The 21,418-nt window shown below is 39.6% G+C and overlaps 1 protein-coding gene across 1 annotated transcript in view; it reads left to right on the top strand.

Annotated features, from left to right (window-relative positions):
• The window catches only part of SEMA3F (semaphorin 3F), a 166,510-nt gene that overhangs the window by 7,910 nt on the left and 137,182 nt on the right, over positions 1–21,418 (top strand). The window contains exon 2 of the mRNA XM_083356151.1: positions 3,215–3,374. Within this exon, the coding sequence (XP_083212277.1) occupies positions 3,263–3,374 (112 nt within the window). The 5' untranslated portion in view covers positions 3,215–3,262. The remainder of the gene's footprint in view (positions 1–3,214; positions 3,375–21,418) is intronic.

Here is a 21,418-nt window from a genome sequence, read left to right as displayed (position 1 = left end):
AATCAATTACCGTAGACTCATTGATAAATTAATTAATTTGTTTGTTTATAATTTTTTTTTGCTTGTATCCATCTTGTATCCAACAAATCTGGGCAGGTTTTAGGAAGGCGAATTGCACTCAATGCCTTTCTGTTTCATAGAAGAAATTGGTTTCCCAGAATATTCAACGAAAGGTTCCCATTTTATACTAGTAGTGGGACCATCGTTCTGAGGAAGTCATTTTTCTGAAGTACTTTGATACAATTTCAGATGCCGAAATTGTGTGGAGGAATAAATTCAATCACATTTCTGCTTTTTATAAGCCTCCACCAACTGCAACCGCAGAAAGCAGGCAACTATCATGTAATTAGTTGTCCAGTTGTCAAATGGATACTTAACCTGTACTGTATTCTGAAAAGGCAGATCTGCTGGGAAAGAAGGACAGGAAGCCAGTTCTGATCCAGAGGGACTGGGTAAAGGGCAAAAGTATTTTTTTTTTAAATGAGAAAATGTTTTGTCTTGAGGAAATGATGAAATGTTCCTATGAGGAAATGTATGTTTGCCGTCATCACTGAAGTTGGGAAATTTATGTGTAACTTACACCCAACAAAGGGAATACTGTAAATTACACATACAGAAAGTCCCGTTTGAATTCTGGGTAGTTACTTTCACTGCCTCCCCACCCACCCACCCCCCCGCCCTGCACTCTAGCCAGGCAAAGCTGTCAGATCCCTTCCAACTCAGCTAGTCTGGTACATACAAACTCTCTCTTTTCCTTCTCCTCTTAAAGAAAACGCGTTTTGTCTTTTTTTTTGTCATTCAAATAATTAAGTCCAGATTTCTCCTGCCTGGTAGAAAATGGAGACTTGTACTGTGCAAGGGTTCCTTCCCCTGGTTCACTGCTTTTCTGTCCTCGGCAGGAGAGCGATGGAGGTAGCCCAGAGGAGGAAGGAAGGAGCAGCCCTTCTCTGCCTCTGTCTCCGAGGGGGAAGAGCTACTCCCTCGAGAGCCCCTGGTGGGTGGGCTGCTGGCTCTGACTCTTGCCGCCATGAGATAGGACTATAAGGACTCTTTTCATTCCTGCAAGGAGACAACTTGATTACTGCCCCTCAATCAAAACCTGTTTACTTTACCAAATGAGAGCAGCATGTGAGCTTGTTAATTGCAGTTGGGCTCCAATGGCCTGGCTGGGATTCATGCCTCCAGTGAAAGGCAGCCCTTCCCATGTTCTAGCAGTAGGGAGACACAGTGACCCCAGTTGCACTCACCGGGCGAAAAGTCCCCCCACTCAGGGTCCGCACTCGTGTTACAGCAGCAACTTGCTTTAAACTTACTGAGGACGCTGGCAATATGTCTGATTCATCCTTGGGGTTATCTTTGAGGCCAGAGGTGAAACACTGTTGTAACGAAATCATCTTGAAATGTGCACACCAACTTGCTCAGCCCTTGGATCTCTTTTCTTCTAAGGGAGGAGACAAATTTATCTACACTGAAAAGTATGGTATTCACGTTTCTTTTGAGGACTAGAAATATTTACTGTATGGAAAGCTAAAAGTGATTTGGTCTAGAGGCCTTCCTAACGTGAAGAGATTTAGCAGAAAACCCAGAGGGCAGCAAAGGATTACACTTCATCGAGGAAATAGTCCGAAATCTGTGTTTGTGTGTGTGAGTGTGTGTACACATTCAGTACTAGGCAGTCTAATGCCAAAGAATACCCATATCACTCTAGAATGGGGTTAACGTTCAAGATACTTTGTATTTGCCTCGCTTCTATAACATTTTTCTCTCTGTGCCCAGATTAAGCTAATCTGGTTCATCGCACAAAGAAGTGATTGCTTGCTGTCTTGTGTGATCCCACCACTGTGATTTCTTCATTACAATAAGAATTGGAAAACCATGGTTAATGCAATGTGTGAACCAGGTGGTCAGGATGATGGTTTGGAATTTTACTAAAAATGTGAGAATTTATATAGTATCTGCCCTTAGATGTGGAATGTGACAACAGCATTTTTTTTATAATTACTTTAAACACACCATTAGTCTTGGAATCACGTTCACCACAAAGAAAACTCACTTTGGTTTGGTGCCTTATCAGAGCCTACAGAAGATATAAATGTTCCAGGCATTTATGCAGAGTGTTGGAGAGGGGGGGGGATATCATACACCATTTGCACTGAAATGCTCTTGTGCTCTGAGGGAATACTACACATACTAATTCTACTTATTTATTGGACATATCCAATAAATATTCTTCTTTTTTCTCTACAACAACCGATGATGATGATGATGATGATGATGATGATGATAATAATAATAATAATAATAATAATAATAATAATAATAATAATAATAATAATAAAGTTGGAAGGGACCTTGGAGGTCATCTGATCCAACCCCCTGCTCAGGCAGGAAACCCTATACCATTTCGTACAAATGGCTGTCCAGTCTCTTCTTAAAAACTTCCAGTGTTAGAGCATTCACAGCTTCTGGAGGCAGGTTGAAATGGGTTGGGCTGAGAGAGAGTGAATGGCCCAAAGTCACCCAGCTGGCGTTCATGGCCAAGGCAGGATTTGAACTCCTGGTCTCCCATTTTGTAGTCTGGTGCCTTAACCACTAGACCAAATTTTAAACTATTGATAGACCATCTCACACCAGAATGGGAGAACTCACTGCATTCATCTCAGCACATTCAACTCGCTACAGTCAACACGCCACAGCCAATTCACCATGGCCAACTCGTCACGGCCAACTCGCCGTAGGACAACTTACCATGGCTGACTCACCACTGCAGGACAATTCAACAATTCAATTTAGTTATTTAAAATAATTTTAAATGTTATTTTAATTTTTGACATTCTCGTTTCATTTTCTCTGTCCTTTGGCATCCTTTCTTCAATAATTTTATGCTACTATTTGTTCAATATTAGTGTAACTCTTGTCCTGAGGCGAGTTGGCCATGGCGAGTTGGCTGTGGTGAGCTGTCATAGACCATCCCACACAGCATCAATTTCTTTGCCAAAGCATCCTCTTTCCTGTTCCAAAAGTTGAATTTCTCACCCTTAATCTGCTTATAAGAAAGCAGAGATTAACTCCCAAGTTCTGTGTAGCTGGGGGATAGGATTCTGAATGGTTTAGCTGACAGGTTAGTAGGTTATTTTATTTCTTCAATTCCCGTCTTAAACTTGGGAAAGTAACATTTTTTTTGTCTTTTCTTTCCTCCTTCTTCCTCTGCTAGAGTGGCTGAGACATCTGCTTGGATTTTGGATCCTCAGTTCTCTGCACCATGCCCCTAGTTGGCTTTCTGCTCTGGGCCATCCTTCTCATTGTGGGCTGGTGGCCCTCATACTCCAAGGATTACCTCTTTGCTACTCCAAGGGTGCAGCTCACTTTCAAAGGTAAGGATCCAGTTTCTGAATTAAAACAACATTGTGATGGTAAACTTATTTTGGGTTTTACTTTCTGGCAATCAGTGGTTTATCAAAAGTTCTCTATCTGGAACATAGTTGTATACAGAGCAAGCTGCAAACTTGAAAGCCCAGTTTCAATGGCTAGTTTATCCGAATGATTACTCTGTTTCCAAGGAAGCTGCTTGAAGCAATTCCTTTTCTTAGGACTCTAGCCGTGATTATAAACAATGCTTTTCTAGAACAGGTTCCGAGAAGCCCCTGGGCTAGCAGCCTGCATCAATCAAGCACATGGCACATTGCACTTCCATGCCTCTCTCCATCTGGAGAGAACTAGCCTTGCAGCTTGTGGCTTTTCCTTAGATCTTTGAAAGAGTCATGCACCATGGCTGGCAGTGCAGGCAGCAGATTGACAGCTCAGTGAACCCAAGCTGCTGAATGCACTGAAGAGTTGGCAGCCACTCATATACTGAAATCCCTAGGAAGAGACTGGGCTACGATGAATGGACCCTCTGCCTGTTGCTGAGAAGGAGACAGGTGTTGGGACGCACTGTCTGTAAATGTTCAGGGTTAGCTGGTGTGAAGCAATGATTGCCTGTGAAGGATGCTGAGCTGAGTTGACAAATGGAGCTCCAAGGGTAGGAAGCTGACATGGTAGCCTCAGCATGTGACTACCCACTAGGAACAGATGGTTGTACCTTATGTGTCATTTCCTCTTAAGTTCCCTTCCTTTTCCAGGCTGCAGGGAGACAGACTTATTATGTACTTATTATGGCTGATGTATATTTAGGCTGCCCCTTCTGGTTCACCAGAAGGGGATCATGAAGAACCCGCCTTTCAATATTGCCATTAAATATTCCCATAGCATATATTATGTTGAGCATGGGAAGAAGAGATGTGGTGTACAGTTCCTTAGAGGAGACCTTTAGGGGAACAGCCTCTGATGTTTTCTGGGTCATAACTGGAGGCAAACAATAGGTTAACCAGCAAATCTGACCTGGAAACTATAAGGGGATAAGAAGTTGATTTTGTACCTTGCCTAACTTGCTTACCTGTGAACACTCTGAATTCTTGAAAGCCCAATATGGGAATGTTGATTGTTTCTGCTGCTCTTCTTTCTCTAAACAAACATCTTTTCAGAATCTGTGGTGATAATTTGTGAACATGGAAGATTTATTCTATCTACATACCTCTTTAAATCAACTAGGCAGAAAAAAGCAAACCCTGTAATTTTCTTCCACATTAAAAGAGGGAATTTCGGCTGGTGTAACTTATCAGACAGAGGTGAGTGAACTGTGAAAAGTTCACACAGATCATCTTTGATTGCATCCACTCATCCTAATTTTGGAACTTATTTTTTAAATAATAAATGTCAATGAATGAATGAATTAACTGCCATGCTAGTAGGTTGAAAGATGAGGTTAAGGGGCCATAGAGTGTGAAAATACTATTAGATGGATGCATTGCATCACTGGAGACACCTGTAGATAGTATGAGATTCTGTTTCTGACTTCTCTGATTTCTATATTTTGTTTTTGACCGTATTTGAATTTGTCCAGATTTAATTCTCTCAAATGGGTCTGGTGTCAAGCCCATTCATTTTGTGTGAATACAGGCTGTTTCTATGCTTGGAAATATGGGTTGAAAAACTTATGTCATTTGTTACTTGCTCAAGGTTTCAAAACACACAGAAAGTATTAAGAATATCCGTGCTTGGCAAATTGAGTTAAGTGCCACAGTGGCTTGTTCTAATCGACCTTTTCTTACATTTTGCTGCCTGAGGCAAAGGACAAGGTGGTTCCCCCACCCCTGCATTTATTTTTGGGATGCTGGTTATATTTCCATAGTACTGATGGGCTAGCAGCCTTCACCAAATATACAAGAAACCTAGACTAAGAACCGCAGTCAAGGCTTACAGAGCTGTCCCTTCGAAAGGGGGAAAGGGTAGGCAGAGAAGTGCTAGAGGACCATCTGAGAGGATTACGCCTCCAATATCTGCTGCCCGAAGTTATTGCTTATGCTTAGTAAAGATAGGACAGCCCTTGTCTTTTCTGAAATTATTATTATAACTCTGCTTTGCCCAGAGCTGTGTTCTCTGTTTTCATCTCGTTTACAAAGAAGGATATAGTTCTGGAGAGCAATCTGACCTTTTCTTTGCAGCATGAAAGGAAGAACAAGAGTGGATGGAAACATGATCCATTCTGCCTTTAAGTGATGTGTGTGCGTATTTAATTGAAATCCTCCTTTTGGCTTGTTAAAGATTTCTGCACCCCGTGGAAGGGAGAAGTTCAAACTGAGGACTTTGAAAAATAGTGTCTTTGAGGTCTTTATAAAAGGGTTGGTTTCCTGTTGTTAATCTACATTTTTTTTAAAAAAAAAAGTAGAAAAGCACTACCTTTGGCAGGGAATTGAGTCTTTTCATTGGATCACCTGACCCAGGGTTTTTGCAGCCTTGATAAAACAGCAAGAATAAATCATAAGACTTGGCAATAGAGCTGAAGGCTGCTGGGAAAGGATGGCCAAGACAGCTAAAAGGATGGAAGAACTTGAGTAGCAGAGGTTGAGTAAAAGCTGGAGAGAGAGAGAGAGAGAGAGAGAGAGAGAGAGAGAGAGAGAGAGAGAGAGAGAGAGAGAGAGAGAGAGAGAGAGAGAGAGAGAGAGAGAGAGAGAGGTGAAGTTGCAGGAAATGAGAGAAGAAGCTGGACTGGCTGTTAAAAGCATACAGTTTAGATAAGCTGGGACTCTGGAGAACAATCTAAAAACAACTCAAAGGCACTAAGCTAAGGAGAACAACATGAATGAAATAAGAGCTCAGGAGAGGAAAGATATGTTTTTTAAATGGGATTATTGAAGAACGTCTAGGAGGAAGAGTGGCCTCTTCTACAAGAGATGGTGAATAGATGGAGAATTGAGGAGACTTGGAATTGCATTCTTCCTGGGAAAGATCTGATCTAATCTGATGGGTACATCCAAGAGCATTAAGTTTATTTTCATAGCTCTATGTGTGTAACTTGAGCAGAGGGTTATAACAATGCAGAGAGAACTGTGGGAAGAGGACCAATGGGGAGAATGGGAATATTTATGACTAGTAATATGCTCAATGTTCTTCTTCACTGACTATTCTTCCAGTGATTCCTGCGTTTGTTTAAGATGCCATTCTCATTTGCATGATATTGCTGAGTTACTGTCACCATACACTGTTATGTTCAGCCACACAAGCCTTAATGCAATTATTCCTGAGCATATCTGCATGCCCAGGGACAGTGGGATTAGAGCTGAAAGATAAGCATCATCACGCCAAGTACGGTATATAGCAGAAAACATGCTTTGGACATGCTCACTGTCAGATCCATTGGAAGCTTGTTTTTTTTCTGAATCCTCTCTAATTTCTCAAAGCCAGAGCTAATTTACATCACAGCTTTGTAATATGACAGATGCTTTTTAATAAGCCTGTTCTAAATCTGCCCACTAAGGCAGGCTAATGGTCTCATGGCCCATCTAAGTGTAGATTAGCCTTTAGCACTAAATCAAAAATGAATCCAAGGCATAGATCAGACATGTCAAACACAAGGCCTGGGGGCCAGATCCGGCCCGCGAAGTGGTTTCATGCGGCCCGCGAAGCCATCCTGGAAACAGTGAGGGAACGGCCCCCACTGCCTTGTCCCAGAGACCCTCCTTCTGCCAGAGACCCTCAGATCTGTCCCACTCCTGCCCAGGCCCCCATAGGCACCCTTGATGCGAACGGTGTAGAGTTGGCCATGCCCACCCAGTAGGCCATATGCACTCTAGCCACGCCCACCCAGTAGGCCACGCCCACCCTGGCCACACCCACCCAGCCCCCTGAGGGCAACCGCAATGCTGATGCGGCCCTCAATGAAATTGAGCTTGACACCCCTGGCATAGATAAAGAGGTAATCCCTAAGTGAGTGGGCAGAGATTTCTGTGTATGCTTCCTTCATTTTTTAGCAATATTTTTCCTCAACAATATGCTCCTATTTTGCACTCCCTTTTTCTCCCTTTCTGTTGATGCTGCTATTATCAGTGGTCACTGTAACTATATTTATTTCAAACAACAGACCAAGAAAAACTAAGTTAATAAGGCTTTATTGATTCATGAGGTTATCGCCTACTATACGTCTTCATTCTTTTTTTCCACAATTCACAAGTACAAATTCAACATGATATTCATGATCCCTTTTACAAAACAGTTCCATGGGTGACTATGCAATGAGAGATAAATGATGAAAAGTGTGTGGTGGTGACATTGCAACCCAAACTCTACTCTTTTGCGCAACGCTGCACTGCAACTCTGGAAGGCCCTCTAGGCAATACTGTTTGGTTCTATCTCTGGTCTATTTTCAAAGATAGCTGGGATGCCTTTTCTGTTGTGTACATTACAAAAACATTTCTAAATTTAAGACATACATAATCTGTTGGTACCACTTACTGCTTTGAAATGGGTTGTTACGTTAAAGGAATTTTGAAAGCATTTAATTGGTTTGAATTAGGCCTTGACAAGATATATATTTGATCTGAGCATTTGGGGCTAAGAAAACTTCAGTATCAAGGAGAATATAATCCAATTCTAATTTTAATGCAACTAGCCTAATTAAAATTTTATATATACTTTTCAATTGTCCAATTGCCAGAAAGAAATAGTAAACTGATTTTGGAAGTCAGAAATGAATGGTACCTTCTATTACTACCCCACTCATTCTCAAAAAGATCTTAGGAGAAGTTTTTCTGCCCTATTTTCAAAGGGCCCGTTTTCGTAATGTTGCTCCAATACTCCTATTGTCTGAGCTAGACTGATTTAGCTTAATGCAGACTAATCTCAGCAGCTAATAGGCCTATTTTGCCAAGAAAGGACCATCCCTTCAACTCTGCCAATGCTTATCATGCAGTCTAGTAATTTCTATACTGCCATTTCCCTGCAGTGCTGTAACAGCAGAGTGGTTAAAGATCTTTGTTTAACCAAGCTCTCTTTTTTCCTGAGTCAATCATTTGTGCATCCGTATCTTTCTCCCTTTTATCAGTGTGGCAGATGAAAAGAATTGGAGGAAGGGAGGAGGTCAGTGAGAAAGTGGGAAACATGGGAAGGAAGAGTTAATCATTATTGGTGCTTAACATGGTCCAGGCCACCAGCATGGCCAGTAATACTGCAGTCGGGCCTTTAGAGAAAGGTGAGAGAATCAATGAAGAGAAAACCACCCACTTCCCTGGTTTTTTTTTTCTTGTCAGATTAATCAGCGGGGGAAAAAAAGCATAATTCAGTATCAACAGGAAGGGGAAAAGTTATAACAAGGATCAGGTTGCAAGCAGCGTTGTGAAAAGCATTGTTATGAATGTGTATCCCTATAGTAAATTCATGGTTTGGAATAACAATAGTGGAGCTGGCAATAGAGCGAGACTTATAGCTGCCATTTTAGTAAGCAAAGACTCTTTCCAGTTGATCTCAACTTCAACATGTCAGTTTCATGGCAGCAATGTGGAAGCAGTTACCACTGCCTACTACTGAGACCTTTTTCAGTTCTCAATTTAGCCTACAGATGAGCTTCCAGGCAGGCTCCCTACAGTTAATACTGGGTATAGACACCAATAACCTATCCTGAAACAATGGGTGCATAATGAGCTTGAAATTAAAATAATGTTAGGATTTAAAGGCTCTTGGAATTTTGAGAAGTATGACCTGTGTAGTAGTAGCCCTCCAAAGAATTTGGCACTGGATTCCTTCAGCTTCAGTATACACAGGAGAAGCAGGAAAGAACTACAGGTTATTTTATTTATTTATTTATTTATTTATTTATTTATTTATTTATTTATTTATTTATTTATTTATTTATTTAATTTATATACCGCCCTTCTCTCAAGAGACTCAGGGCGGTTGACAGGGCAATACATAAAAATCAGATACAAAAATTAAAATTATTAAAACATGATTAAACAATGCCCATAATATTTTCTTCATCTGATCTAGAGGCTGTCAAAGTATTAGCTTCTGCATGCCCTACCAGGTGCATATGGGAATGTATCCAGTGGGCAGACAACTTTGCTCACCCCCATGCACTTGCCTTTAACTAAGATCAAAGGGCCCATTTTTGGGAGAGCAGCATTTCTCTCATTGCTCATGTGATGAATTTTACTACTTTTAATAATATTACCTGAATACGGCAAATCTCCCCCAGGGGGAGGGCCTTCTCTGTGGGAGCGCCAGCCCTGTGGAACCAACTTCCCCTTGAGCTCCGGATGGCCTCAGATCTCCGGTCCTTTCGCCGCAGCCTTTAAACATTCCTTTTTCATCAGGCTGACCTGGACTGACAGGGATTTTTAAAATGTTTTTAACTTATTATTGGGGCTGCTAGTTTAATTCTTTTTAACTTTTGTATTATTGTATTTTTATTGTTGTAAGCCGCCCTGAGTCCTTCGGGAGATAGGGTGGCATATAAGTCCCAAAACTCTATCAATCAATCAATCAATAAATCAATCTCTTCCTTAAATGTGATCAGAAATGGACTCCAGGTTTTCTGACGAAAGCAGAATAGAGAAACTTCTTTATCTCTTGAAACGGTTTATTTCATTGATGCAACCTATTTGGGTTAGAATTAATCTGTCACTCTTTTTGTGCTTTTGTGATAAAGAAAAGCACTGCTATGAGCAGTATCAAAAAAGTGCTGTGGAACATATATATATAATCTAGGAGCTCAGTTGTTAAAAGGAGCATGTGTGTCATAAAGTCATTTCACTTGATAGTGGAATTGTATTTTCAGAGTGTACACTAGGGTTGCTCAACTGAAAGTTGGGACTGAAAACCATACTTGGTCTTTCATGTGAAGGGTGAGTGGCACCAAGGAAACACACAACTGGATTTACAGTAAATTAAACTGAATTGAACTGAATAGGATCACACATCTCCTATATTTAATGACTTTTTTTGTCCCAATAATATTAAAATTGGATTGCAACTTTTGAGGGAGGATGATGTCAGGGCAGAAGCCAGAATTACAATTTTGGAGGGTGCACATGGGCCATTGCTGCATATGGACTATTTAATGCTAGCCCTGGGTGGTGCTTTCCCTAATCCACTCCTGTTTTTGAATTTTTAACTACTTAGTAGTCCTTGGAATTTAGAAAGCAGCACTGATTACTAAAGACTATTGTCTAGAAGAGCAAAATGCTATTGTGTAGAGAGCAATGAGTTGAGATTAACCATCTCTGGAGATATTAGGAAGGCAGCAATGGTGGGGTTTTATTGCAAGGGGGTTTAAAGTGCTTCAAATAAATGATCAGAACTAATCTCACCACCTTCAGTTGCTGGTGTCAATCTTAACTGCACTAATGTATCTCACTTTCACATAAAGAATTAACACACCCACACACCAATACAACTGTTAGCTTCAGTCTTAAAAGCAGGAAGGTATTACAGCTGTCATGTCCTGAAGTGCTACTGACAGGCATCTGGTTGGCCAACACGTGGACAGAATGATGGAGCAGATAGACCTTTGATTTGATGCCAACGACTCTTCTAAAGCTGTTAGTTCTTCAGAGCATTTGCACGATGCTGTTGGAAACTGAGCACTGGACTCAAAAGATGAAACATGGCTCCACTGAGATAGCTCTTACATTTCCTAACTATGGTTAATGGTAAGATGGAGGAGAATGCGCTGATGTGAATGCTGCAAGCCTGAGTGAACACTTTGGAAGCATTGCTGTCCATCTGGTAAAGGGTAAAACAGTTTGCCTCCTCACTTCCTGCTGCAGCCAGTTCAAAATGCCTGTTATTCTGCTTATACCGGTGTTTGCACTAACACTCAGTAGGAACACCCAGACCACTGCTGCTGAATCATAATTAGAGCTCTGAGATTAGCCTGCCAGTGTCATTCTGCCAAGAAATGGTACATGCCGTATACAATTTTCTGTGGTCCAGGTTCATTCCAGCTGAAGAACTCAAAGGCATCAAGAATCACTGTCTTATGTATGCTGTCAGATTTATCAAGTTTTAAATTATATGTGCTGGCAATATGAGTAAAGATTTGGAAAAAAAAATTTTGTTTGTTAAATATGAAAGTTGCTGGGGGAATGTCATTAGAAGAGAGCAAAGTATCTCCTTTTCCCTGAACAAGAAAACTCTGATTAGCCATGCTCTGCATGGATTCTGACATATATTTGCTGCTTTAAATTCACATGAACAACAGTTTTTCTAGACACCCTTCATATGTGAGCATTTACTTAGTATTATTTAGCTCTGATAGAAATATTCAATTTTACAATAGCAGTCAACCCATAATAGTAACATCTCATCTGAATCTCTCTGCTCCATATTTCAGCCCCATGCAAAAAAATAAATAAAAATGGGGACATGTCTTCGGAACAGAGGTAACCAGCAATGAAAAATTTGGCAGGATCCTGACTGGTTCCCCTATTTGCAATTAAATTTTGTTTTCTGAGGAAGGATGAGATGGGGAAAAACTATCTATTTATATCATGTTGATATGTACATTTTGTTTCAGGATTCTTCTCAGGAAAAACAGGTTAGCTATTCTTAGCCAAGAGCTCAATAACCTTCTTCCCACATCCCTTCTTGATGCATGAATTTACTTATTTAGACGTTGGAGTTAGCTGACAAGCAACCAGTATTTTACCAACTTGCCACCTCTTCTATGCTGGATGGCAAGAACATAAGATGGGGGAGTGTGGCTGGACTAAATTCTGCTCTATTTCTGTTCTTTGGCTGAATGAAATAAAGAGAAAAAAATGAAGAACATAGCTGTAGTCCATAACCTAGTTGGCAAGCAAGCTGTTTTCTTTGTACATGAATTAGTGATTCAGGCTGGCCTAGGAAACCATGCATGTAGGTTTATAGCTTCTACAGTCATTCCAAATGCTGTCACAGCATTTTGAGTGGCCTTGGGAACCCTTTTATGTACACTTCTCAATCCAATGCATAGATGTGGACAGAGCTGTTCATTCTTTTGCAAGGAGGAGGAGAGAAATGTTATTAACAAGAGGAGAAAAGGCAACAATGGGCATCCTTTCCAAATGTTGTTGATGGTCTTCCCCACCATTTGTTTCTACTTCTTTTCCACTGACATGTAATCAGTCATTAATGTGGCCTTCAATAGAAAATCCAATATATAATGAAGATATGCCAGAAAAACATCCAGCATATCTGGATGTTCTTGACTGATATGTTCTTGCAGCCAAAGGGTCCCTATTCTCTACAATCTGGAGGAAGGTGAAGTTTCCCCTCAGGGAAATGAGTGTTTACAAGATCATGATTGGTGCCTCATTATAACAAATACTAATAACTCTTTGAGTATTATTTCATAGTTGTTATTATAATGCCTGTCATTTTTACAATCAGTCTATGGCTTATTGGGTCTTATGAGTAAGACTAACCAAGCAATATTATTGACTACCAAACAAAGTTTCAAGAGAAGAACCTGGAGCTTTGAGATCAAATCTGAACTATTTGCAAGAACTCAGCCATGAATTAACAGGAGAAACCTTTGCCAGACAAAGTTAATTCTCAATTAAAATTGGTATTACTTAACAGAGTGCCTTTATGCCAAAAGCAGCATGATGTAGTCTCACTGAATTCCTAGCAGCAAATTAAAAATGATAAAAATAGCTTTAAAGAAGAGTGTCTGCATACCAGTTACACTGAAAGATGAAAGATTCCTCAGCACCCTTGGTTAATGCACTCTACTGACACACTAACCTGAATCATACGTGAAGGGCACCAGTTGCCATGCACTGATGGCACAAATGTTTCAGTGACTTCTTTCTCAGCTAAAGCCAGTGCATCGCACATCGTGCAAGTGTATTGTCAAGAAGCATCTCCAGAGCTTCTCTTCTCAGAAGTAGTCTGATGTGTAGGAAAGCAGCGGTTGATGTGAGTAGGCACCTGTCGTAGGATGGAAACCACCATTAGGCAAAATGAGGCAGCCAATAGGGACAAGAGGTTTTGAGTTTTCATTTTGGTTATCACTGAATTTTTACTTTTAAGGGCAGAGGGAGAGGAGAGACATTTTCTTTAAAAGTAACTTTGGTGGCACGTGAATTGACTTGGGTGCAGAGGGTGAATTCATGGGGAAGTAAATAATGAAAACAGCAGTATGCCATCACAATGCTTGCTTCATCATCAGATCCTCTGCTTGGATGACTAGGAGCGGTCTTTGATTGTTCTCTTTCAGGCTGCAAAATGTCTTGAGAAAGCCTGTTTCCTCTATTTAATTCCTATTAGTTAGAAATATAAGTGCTTTCTCTGGCAGGTCCAGTGGAACCAGCAAGGGCACGAGGAAAAGGAGAGGCAGCGGTGGTGGAAAACCCAAGTTTAAACAAGAAAGGAAGTGCTGCCAATTACAATAGCCAACATTTTCCATCCTGTAATGAGCCGACGTTGGTTTCTAATGGCTGTCATTTCCCCCATTTTTCTCACGACAAGGATGTGCTCAGGGGAGATCCTTGCCTCTGCAGAGCTTCCTGGTCACATGTGAAGAAACCCATGGGAATTGAGCAGTATAATGGGCAGTTGTGGCAGTGTATGTGCTGAATAGCCCTACTCCACCCTCTCCAAAGATATCATTCGATGACTGCATCTGGCGATGCTCCAGCTGGGACAAGAAAATGTAGTTTTGAAAGAGCCACCCATTGGTGGGAGCTGCTTTGGAATTCTGCCTTAGAGAACTGTTTGTTCTGCTTCAAGTGCCTGGGTCTGGTCCTAAAAGAAAAATAAGCTGGGTATGTTTGAGCAGCAGGGACAATGTGTGCAGTGTAGGTTTGGTGGCTCTGTTTCCCTTTGTGCACTTTACACTGGGGCTGTGCAGAGGCAGTGAAAACCCCTTGGAGAAAACAACCTGTTGCTGAGGGGGGAAGTGTGTGTGTGTGTGTGTTCCACCCCACCCAGTTGCTTTCTGTAGGGGGATGTGAGGGAATGGCAGAAGAGAAACAGGAGTCCTGTTTTCAGGCATAATCTCTCCCTGCCTGCTTGACTAAGGTCAAATCATTAGACTTGCCCTTGCAACTCCCAGCCGCCAGCAGCATTGAAGTTGGGCCTCCTGTGAAATGAGGCCAAAGACTGGAGTTCTAAGAATTCTAAGAATAATATGATTTATCCCCTACAGCTGTCCTCTCTATTTAAATATTTGCACAAAATAAAATGATAAAGTCTCCCTTCAAACTGTGCTTGACTGCTGACAACTTCTTGGATATATCCATCTAGTTTCCCTGGCAACAATATGGAAGCAGCTAATCTGTGCTTCTGGTACTTTCTGGTGGTCTAGCCTACAGTGCTGGACTCCCATGCAAGTACTGAGCAGGCCTGAACCTCCCCCAGACCCTTTTTTAAAAAAGAAAATGCTGGTTCATAAATAGCAATAGCACTTAGACTTATATACTGCTTCATAGTGCTTTACTGCCCTCTCTAAATGGTTTACAGAGTCAGCATAATATTGCCCCCAACAATCTGGGTCCTCATTTTACCAACCTCAGAAGGATGGAAAGCTGAGTCAACCTTGAGGGGGTCAGAATCAAACTCCTGGAGTGAGCAGTAAGATAGCCTGCAGTACTGCATTCTAGCCATGGTGCCACCACAGCTCTTCCTGATGTACAGTATTTGTTCTTTGTCTTAAAGACATGGAGGAAAAATATATGGCACGTATCTATAATTGCCACTTCCTTGTTGAATTTTGGATATTTCAGAGGATATGTTGGCCCTGGTTATCAAATGAGGCACAATAAGACCACATCATTGTGGCTGTGGAGATGGAATCAAGAGATCTTCTGTGGATGCATCCATTTCAGGGGTGCTACCTCAATCATTTCTCTCCTAATGCTCTATTGATTAGTTTTGTGGACTCCTTAGTTCTACTAAACCATACTCTTTCCTAATTATGGGTGGTTCAGCAATCTGCCAATTTTCTTGCTTTTTCTATTGAAAATGCTGTGTATATTCTCTTTATTCACCCCTAGTAGTTTCCATTACATCCTATTGTTGGATGCCTGATTTGTTTTAGTATTCTAGACATAAAGACTATTGGGTCCTATGCTTAAATTTGCTTGCCAATAGAAACCATTCAAGTTAAGTACTATAGCCTGAATCATATTACCTAGGACGGTTGTGGAAAATAGAGTGGAAACAATCAAATCAATGTAATTTCATTGCTATTATGTTATTGCAATGAAAAATATCAAGTAACTATTAATAGAAAACAGTGTGCCATTCTCAAATATTATTTGCAGATTGCTCATTGAGAGATCTGAAGAATTTCTCAAATCTCTTGTTTCATATAAGAATGAGCAACATCATGCATACCACACATGTGGCTTTCAGGCTTAAATATGAACTCAGTCTATCTATAAATTATTGATGGAGTTTAGCCAAGGGGTTTTGATTAATAACTGAAATTGTCTGCACAGATTTTTTATTCTTTTTTTAATTTTCAAAATGCCAAAGCCTCATCATTTGGGTTTACAAATACTGATTAATCTAAGAGTATTTCATGTGCTTAGCCCTATGCAGTAGTTTTGTTTTTTTATGATGGCAGCATCTAACTAATCTGTAAAAAATAAAGTACAATTGGGTCTGGATAGTATCTGGATGGAGGACCACCAAGAACTTTCAGATGTGCAGGCTATACTGAGAAGTCTAAAAACATACTGAAAGTGGCAAGTCATTTTTGCTCTGTGGTCCAGAAAACAACACGGTCCTGTCCATAGAATCCATAGAAGGAGACTTTTTTATGATCGATCGCTAAAGGGAATCTGAGTTAAATATTCAAAGGGAAAAGAAGCGTGACAAAGAGTTCTGATACAGTGGAGGGTCCCATAACATCAAATCAAAACCATCATCAATCAATCCATCAAAAATAAAATATATAATATTAGAACCACCATGCCTGGGGGAATATCAATATGCCTATAGGAGTAGGTCAGATGGGATTATGGCATTATTATTATTATTATTATTATTATTATTATTATTATTGTTGTTGTTGTTGTTGTTGTTGTTGTTGTTGTTGTTGTTATAAAAACAGCTTTCTAGTTTGCAATTAAGAGTGCTCTCCAGCTGTATTAGCTCTGAGCCCAAGGTATTTATGAGGAAATTTGGGAAGCAGTTTTTCCTCAAATCTGGCTAGCCAAACTCGGGTTTTTTCAGTTGGTGAAAATTTTTGTAATGATCATTGTTCTCACTTCTTACTGCAACATCAGAAGGCTGAAGGTAACCACTGATAAGGTGAATCTGGAAGAATCAATAAAAAAGCCACAGCAACAGTTTGAAGTGCTGAAAAGGTTCGATAATAACTGCTATGGGAATAAGAATTAAATAGGAATTTGTTTTCTTCATTGTGCAAATTATTCCCCATCCCAACACCCACCCATGTGTCAGCTGAAGTGAAATTGTATCAAAACAGCAAAAATCCCTCCACAGAAGGAGAAAACAAGGAGCCCCCAGGGACTTGGAAGTGAAGATGGCACCTTTCACCTCCAGGTCAACAGGGCAGGAGAGCCATTACGAGCAAGGAGATTTGAGGCCTAAGCAGAACAAGTTGGTGGTCTTAAATTAACCTGGCTTCACCATGTCTTCTTCTATTTGGAATGTTCCAGAAAAAAAGTCTGTGAATTGAACTGATGGGTGATGCCTTTCAGCAGGCACTGGATGGAAAACTGCTGCTGTCTGGTGCTGAGACTTTGACTGGAACTGCCCTGTGGATCTTAAATTCTGATATACTGGAATGGAGGGACTAGATTTAGTTCCCATCTACTTTTACCTTTAGGATGTATAGCCAGCAACAATGGATTTATTTAAATACATGCATACTTCTGTATTTTACACTTGAGTGTGCAAATATTTGTATGTGTAAATGGAAAAAGTATTATAATACTTTTTTATTTTATATTTTTTTAATTAAAGAGTTTTACAAAAACAAGATTTTACAATATATCCCCAAATCCCCCCCACCCCAAACCCGCCCACTTCCCCCCCCCCCACTTCCCAGAGCTAAATACAGGATTATAGTTATAATAATCATATTCTAAATAAAAATTATGCATAATATACAATTAACCAAATTCATAATGTGCTTTAACTCCCCTTTAACATAAATACATACAAAGTACCAACACTAAGATCAATAACAATATCCCTCTAAAATCTACTCATAAGCTAAATGGAACTTTTTAGTCCCATATTTATTCTGAATATAATCTATCCATCTCCTCCAAACTGAAATATATCTTTCCTGTGAATGATCTTTCAAGTAAGCAGAAATCTTAGACATTTCTGCAAGATTCGAAACTTTAAACACCCATTCTTCTATAGTAGGCAAACTATCCTTCTTCCAATATTGTCCCACCAGTAACCGTGCTGCTGTTATGATATTCAACATCAAATTAAAGTATTATAATACTTATGCTATGGCTGCTTAACCAAACTCATTGAACTCCCTAACTAAATGCTAAAAGTTGGAGTACTGATTGAGAATATGATATAGTTTCAAAGAAAGACGATTCCCCAGTATGGGGAAGCATTTGAGATTCTTCTCTGTGGTTCTTGCACAAAGATTTTCATCCAGTGAAATCAATTTTGAAGCATAAAGGTAAATATCATTTCAAAGTTATAGAGTGGTCCAAAATATTCTAAAAACAACTGATAAGAAATAAAAATATATACAGACCAAGAAACTCAGGATTATTTAAGATCTCCTTATATATGTCCATGTCCTTACAAATAAGTGGCCCATCTTCTATACTGGGTGAATTTTAAATTGTATTTTTTTTTCAGTGGACAAAATTATTTATGAGAGATATTTGGGTTCAAATACAGACCATCTCTATATGTATGATTGACAATTTTCTTCCTGCCCCCTGTTGGTGCTATTTATGAATGATCCTATGTCATAGCACATAGCAGCCTATAGTACAGGTGGTCCTCGACTTACGACCACAATTGAGCCCAACATTTATGTTGGTAAGTGAAACATTTGTTAAGTGAATTTTGCCCCATTTTAGAACCTTTCTTGCCACAGTTTTTAGACAAATCACTGCAGTTGTTAAGTTACTAACATGGCAGTTAAGTGAATCTGGCTTCCCCATTGACTTTGCTTGTCAGAAGGTTGCAAAAGGGGGATCACATGACTTTGTGACACTGCAACCGTCATAAATATAACTCAGTTGTCAAGCATCTGAGTTTTGTTCATGTGACCATGAGGATGCTACAGTGGTTATAAATGTGAAAAATGGTCATAAGTCACTTTTTCAGTGCCGTTGTAACTTTGAATGGTCACTAAATGAATTTCAAGTAAATGACTACCTGTATTTCATAAATAAATGTATCATTAACTAACTTCCTTCCTTCCTTCCTCCCTCCCTCCCTCCCTCCCTCCCTCCCTCTTCATGTTTCACAAGCCTATGTTTGCACTACAGCTGAGGCTCTGCTTAGAAAAAAGTGATGGGGAAAAATCAATGGGAGAACTAGCAGTATAAATAAATAAAATTTTCTGGCATAAACTTAAGAATTGCCTGGTAACTGCTATAAACAAGGCTGTTTTCTACCAGTCAAAATCCACCAGAAAACTAAGTGGATACATACTGTTAAGTTAAAATACATAAAATCATTTTGTTTTATATTGGAGGACCTCAGTGCATGACATACCTTCTTAAAAATAAAAAAAATAGAATTCTGGCATTTTTTTTAAAAAAGGCTAAATGAAAAGGCAAGAGTTTGTAGTTTTGGTATATAAAGTATTTCTAGAAGGTCATGAACCTTTTCTTGTGCAGACACATTTATCCTTAACTTGACCTTCTTCACATTAACCACACTGGCTCAGTGTGTTCTGCTTCTCAAAGCCATTATTTGGCTCTCTGCCAAAGTGAGTTGGTGCTAATCATCCTATCCTGAGATTCTAGAATAGCCACCTAAGAAAGGAAAAAGTCAAAATTTCACTATTTGCCAATCCTGAAATTATCCATTCTACCCAATCTTCACTTAAACACAAACTCTATTAAGTCAAGTCTGTCCTCTTTATCTACTAAACTTGCTTTCCTCTTTACTGAATTCTTGACCTAGGGAGGGAGAGACAAAATTCTAGAAAGTCAGAGGTACAAGGTTATCCTAACAAAAATAACATCATCTTATGTGACAGGTTTATGATTGAAAATGAAGTTTTGAATTTATGATTACCTTAGACCTGGCTTCAGTACAAGATAAGAGTTTTTTTGAAGAGCTACAAAGCATAGTTTGGGATTCCTACCATGCTCTATACAACCTTCTTCAGTCTGGCCCAGATCTTGGGCCTGGACAGAATTCTAGAACATCTAGGACAGGGGTAGGCAACCTTGGCTCTTTTACGACTCATGGACTTCAACTCCCAGAATTCCTGCTGACTCAGGAATTCTGGGAGTTGAAGTCCATGAGTCATAAAAGAGCCGAGGTTGCCTACCCCTGATCTAGGACATTGGGGGAGCCTGACATAGCTGCTATGTTTCACTTTCTCTTTTTGCCCCCCCCCCCCCCCGTGCGTGCTTGTTAAATTTTCAGAAATAATTAGAACATAAAATAATAGGGTTCAAAGACCTTGGAGTTTTCTGGTCCAATCCTTTGCTTGAACAGGAGTCCCTGTACCAGGGGTAGGCAACCTTAGCACTTTTATGACTCGTGGACTTCAACTCCCAGGCTCAGGAATTCTGGGAGTTGAAGTCCACGAGTCATAAAAGAGCCAAGGTTGCCTACCCCTGCCCTATACCATTCCTGACAAATGGCTGCCCAGTCTCTTCTTGAAAAATGTCCTGAATGAATGCTTGACATTACATTTTTCCTGTCTTTTGTAACATCACTTTGCTAGTTTTTCCATTTTGTTGCTAATTATTCTCTGTACATTCCCCTGGATAAAATTCATAGGACCAAGCAGGGTTTCTATATATGTCTTCCTTCTTCATGGGAAATAGTTGGCTTTAAAACATTTTGGGAATTTTATCTTTAAAAAGTCAGAGCATGTTACATTTTATGACTTGTTTATTTTTCTTTAGAAATAATGTATCATTCTGCATAACACTATGTGCATTTGCAAAACAATTCACACTGTGCATTTCTAACATAGATGAAGGAACTGTTTCTGGCAGGCAGCCTTGACAAAGCTGCTAGCCACTCTTAAGTGTGTGCGTGTGTGTGTGAGTGTGTCTCTTCCAGGCATGGAAACAACTATAGTTATAAAAATAACTTGATTTTCCCTCTGTAATCTTTGGCTTTGTGATAAATAGAATATTTCTGAAGTAAGAATAAGATATTCTATCTCAAAACAATATATTTACTGTAAATATTGTATATTCTTGCATACATAAATATTATAAATACTACAACATAATATTTTTAATGCAAGGGTAGGATAGGGTAGGATAGGAAATAGAATAGAATAGAATAGAATAGAATAGAATAGAATAGAATAGAATAGAATAGAATAGAATAGAATAGAATAGAATAGAATAGAATAGAATAGAATTATTTGGCCAAGTATGATTAGATACACAGGGAATTTGTCTCTGATGTAGAAGCTCTCAGTGTACATGCAAAGCAAAAGAATCATCATCATCATCATCATCATCATCATCATCATCATCATCTATCAATAAGAGGGGTAGTAAAAAAGATAATAAGGATAATAACAGCAATACAGCCCTACTACATGGGTAAATATACATAATAGACATTAGACAGTACTGTGAGAATTAGATGTTCAGTAGAACATGTATGTTGCTGTATCAAAATAGATTTCTTTGAAACTAAGAAAACAAACTAATCAACACACACACATACACATCAACATACACACCCCCAGACTTAGGCATACTGTACATTCATTAACTCAAAAGACTTAAGATCTAATTGCAGCCATCTGTTTTATCACTTGAAAATGTGAAATACCTCCTTGTTGTTTTTCCAAATGAGAAACAGGAATGAAGTTAAGGCTGCAATCTTTTTCTATAGAAAACATTGCTTGATGGTGTATATAAGAAAACTAAAATAAATTTATTTGCAGATG

This window comes from Vipera ursinii (assembly GCF_947247035.1).
Source record: "Vipera ursinii genome assembly, chromosome: 2".
Lineage (NCBI taxonomy): Eukaryota > Metazoa > Chordata > Lepidosauria > Squamata > Viperidae > Vipera > Vipera ursinii.
Note: the sequence above shows the minus strand (reverse complement) of the source record. Positions and strands in the feature narration are given on the sequence as shown.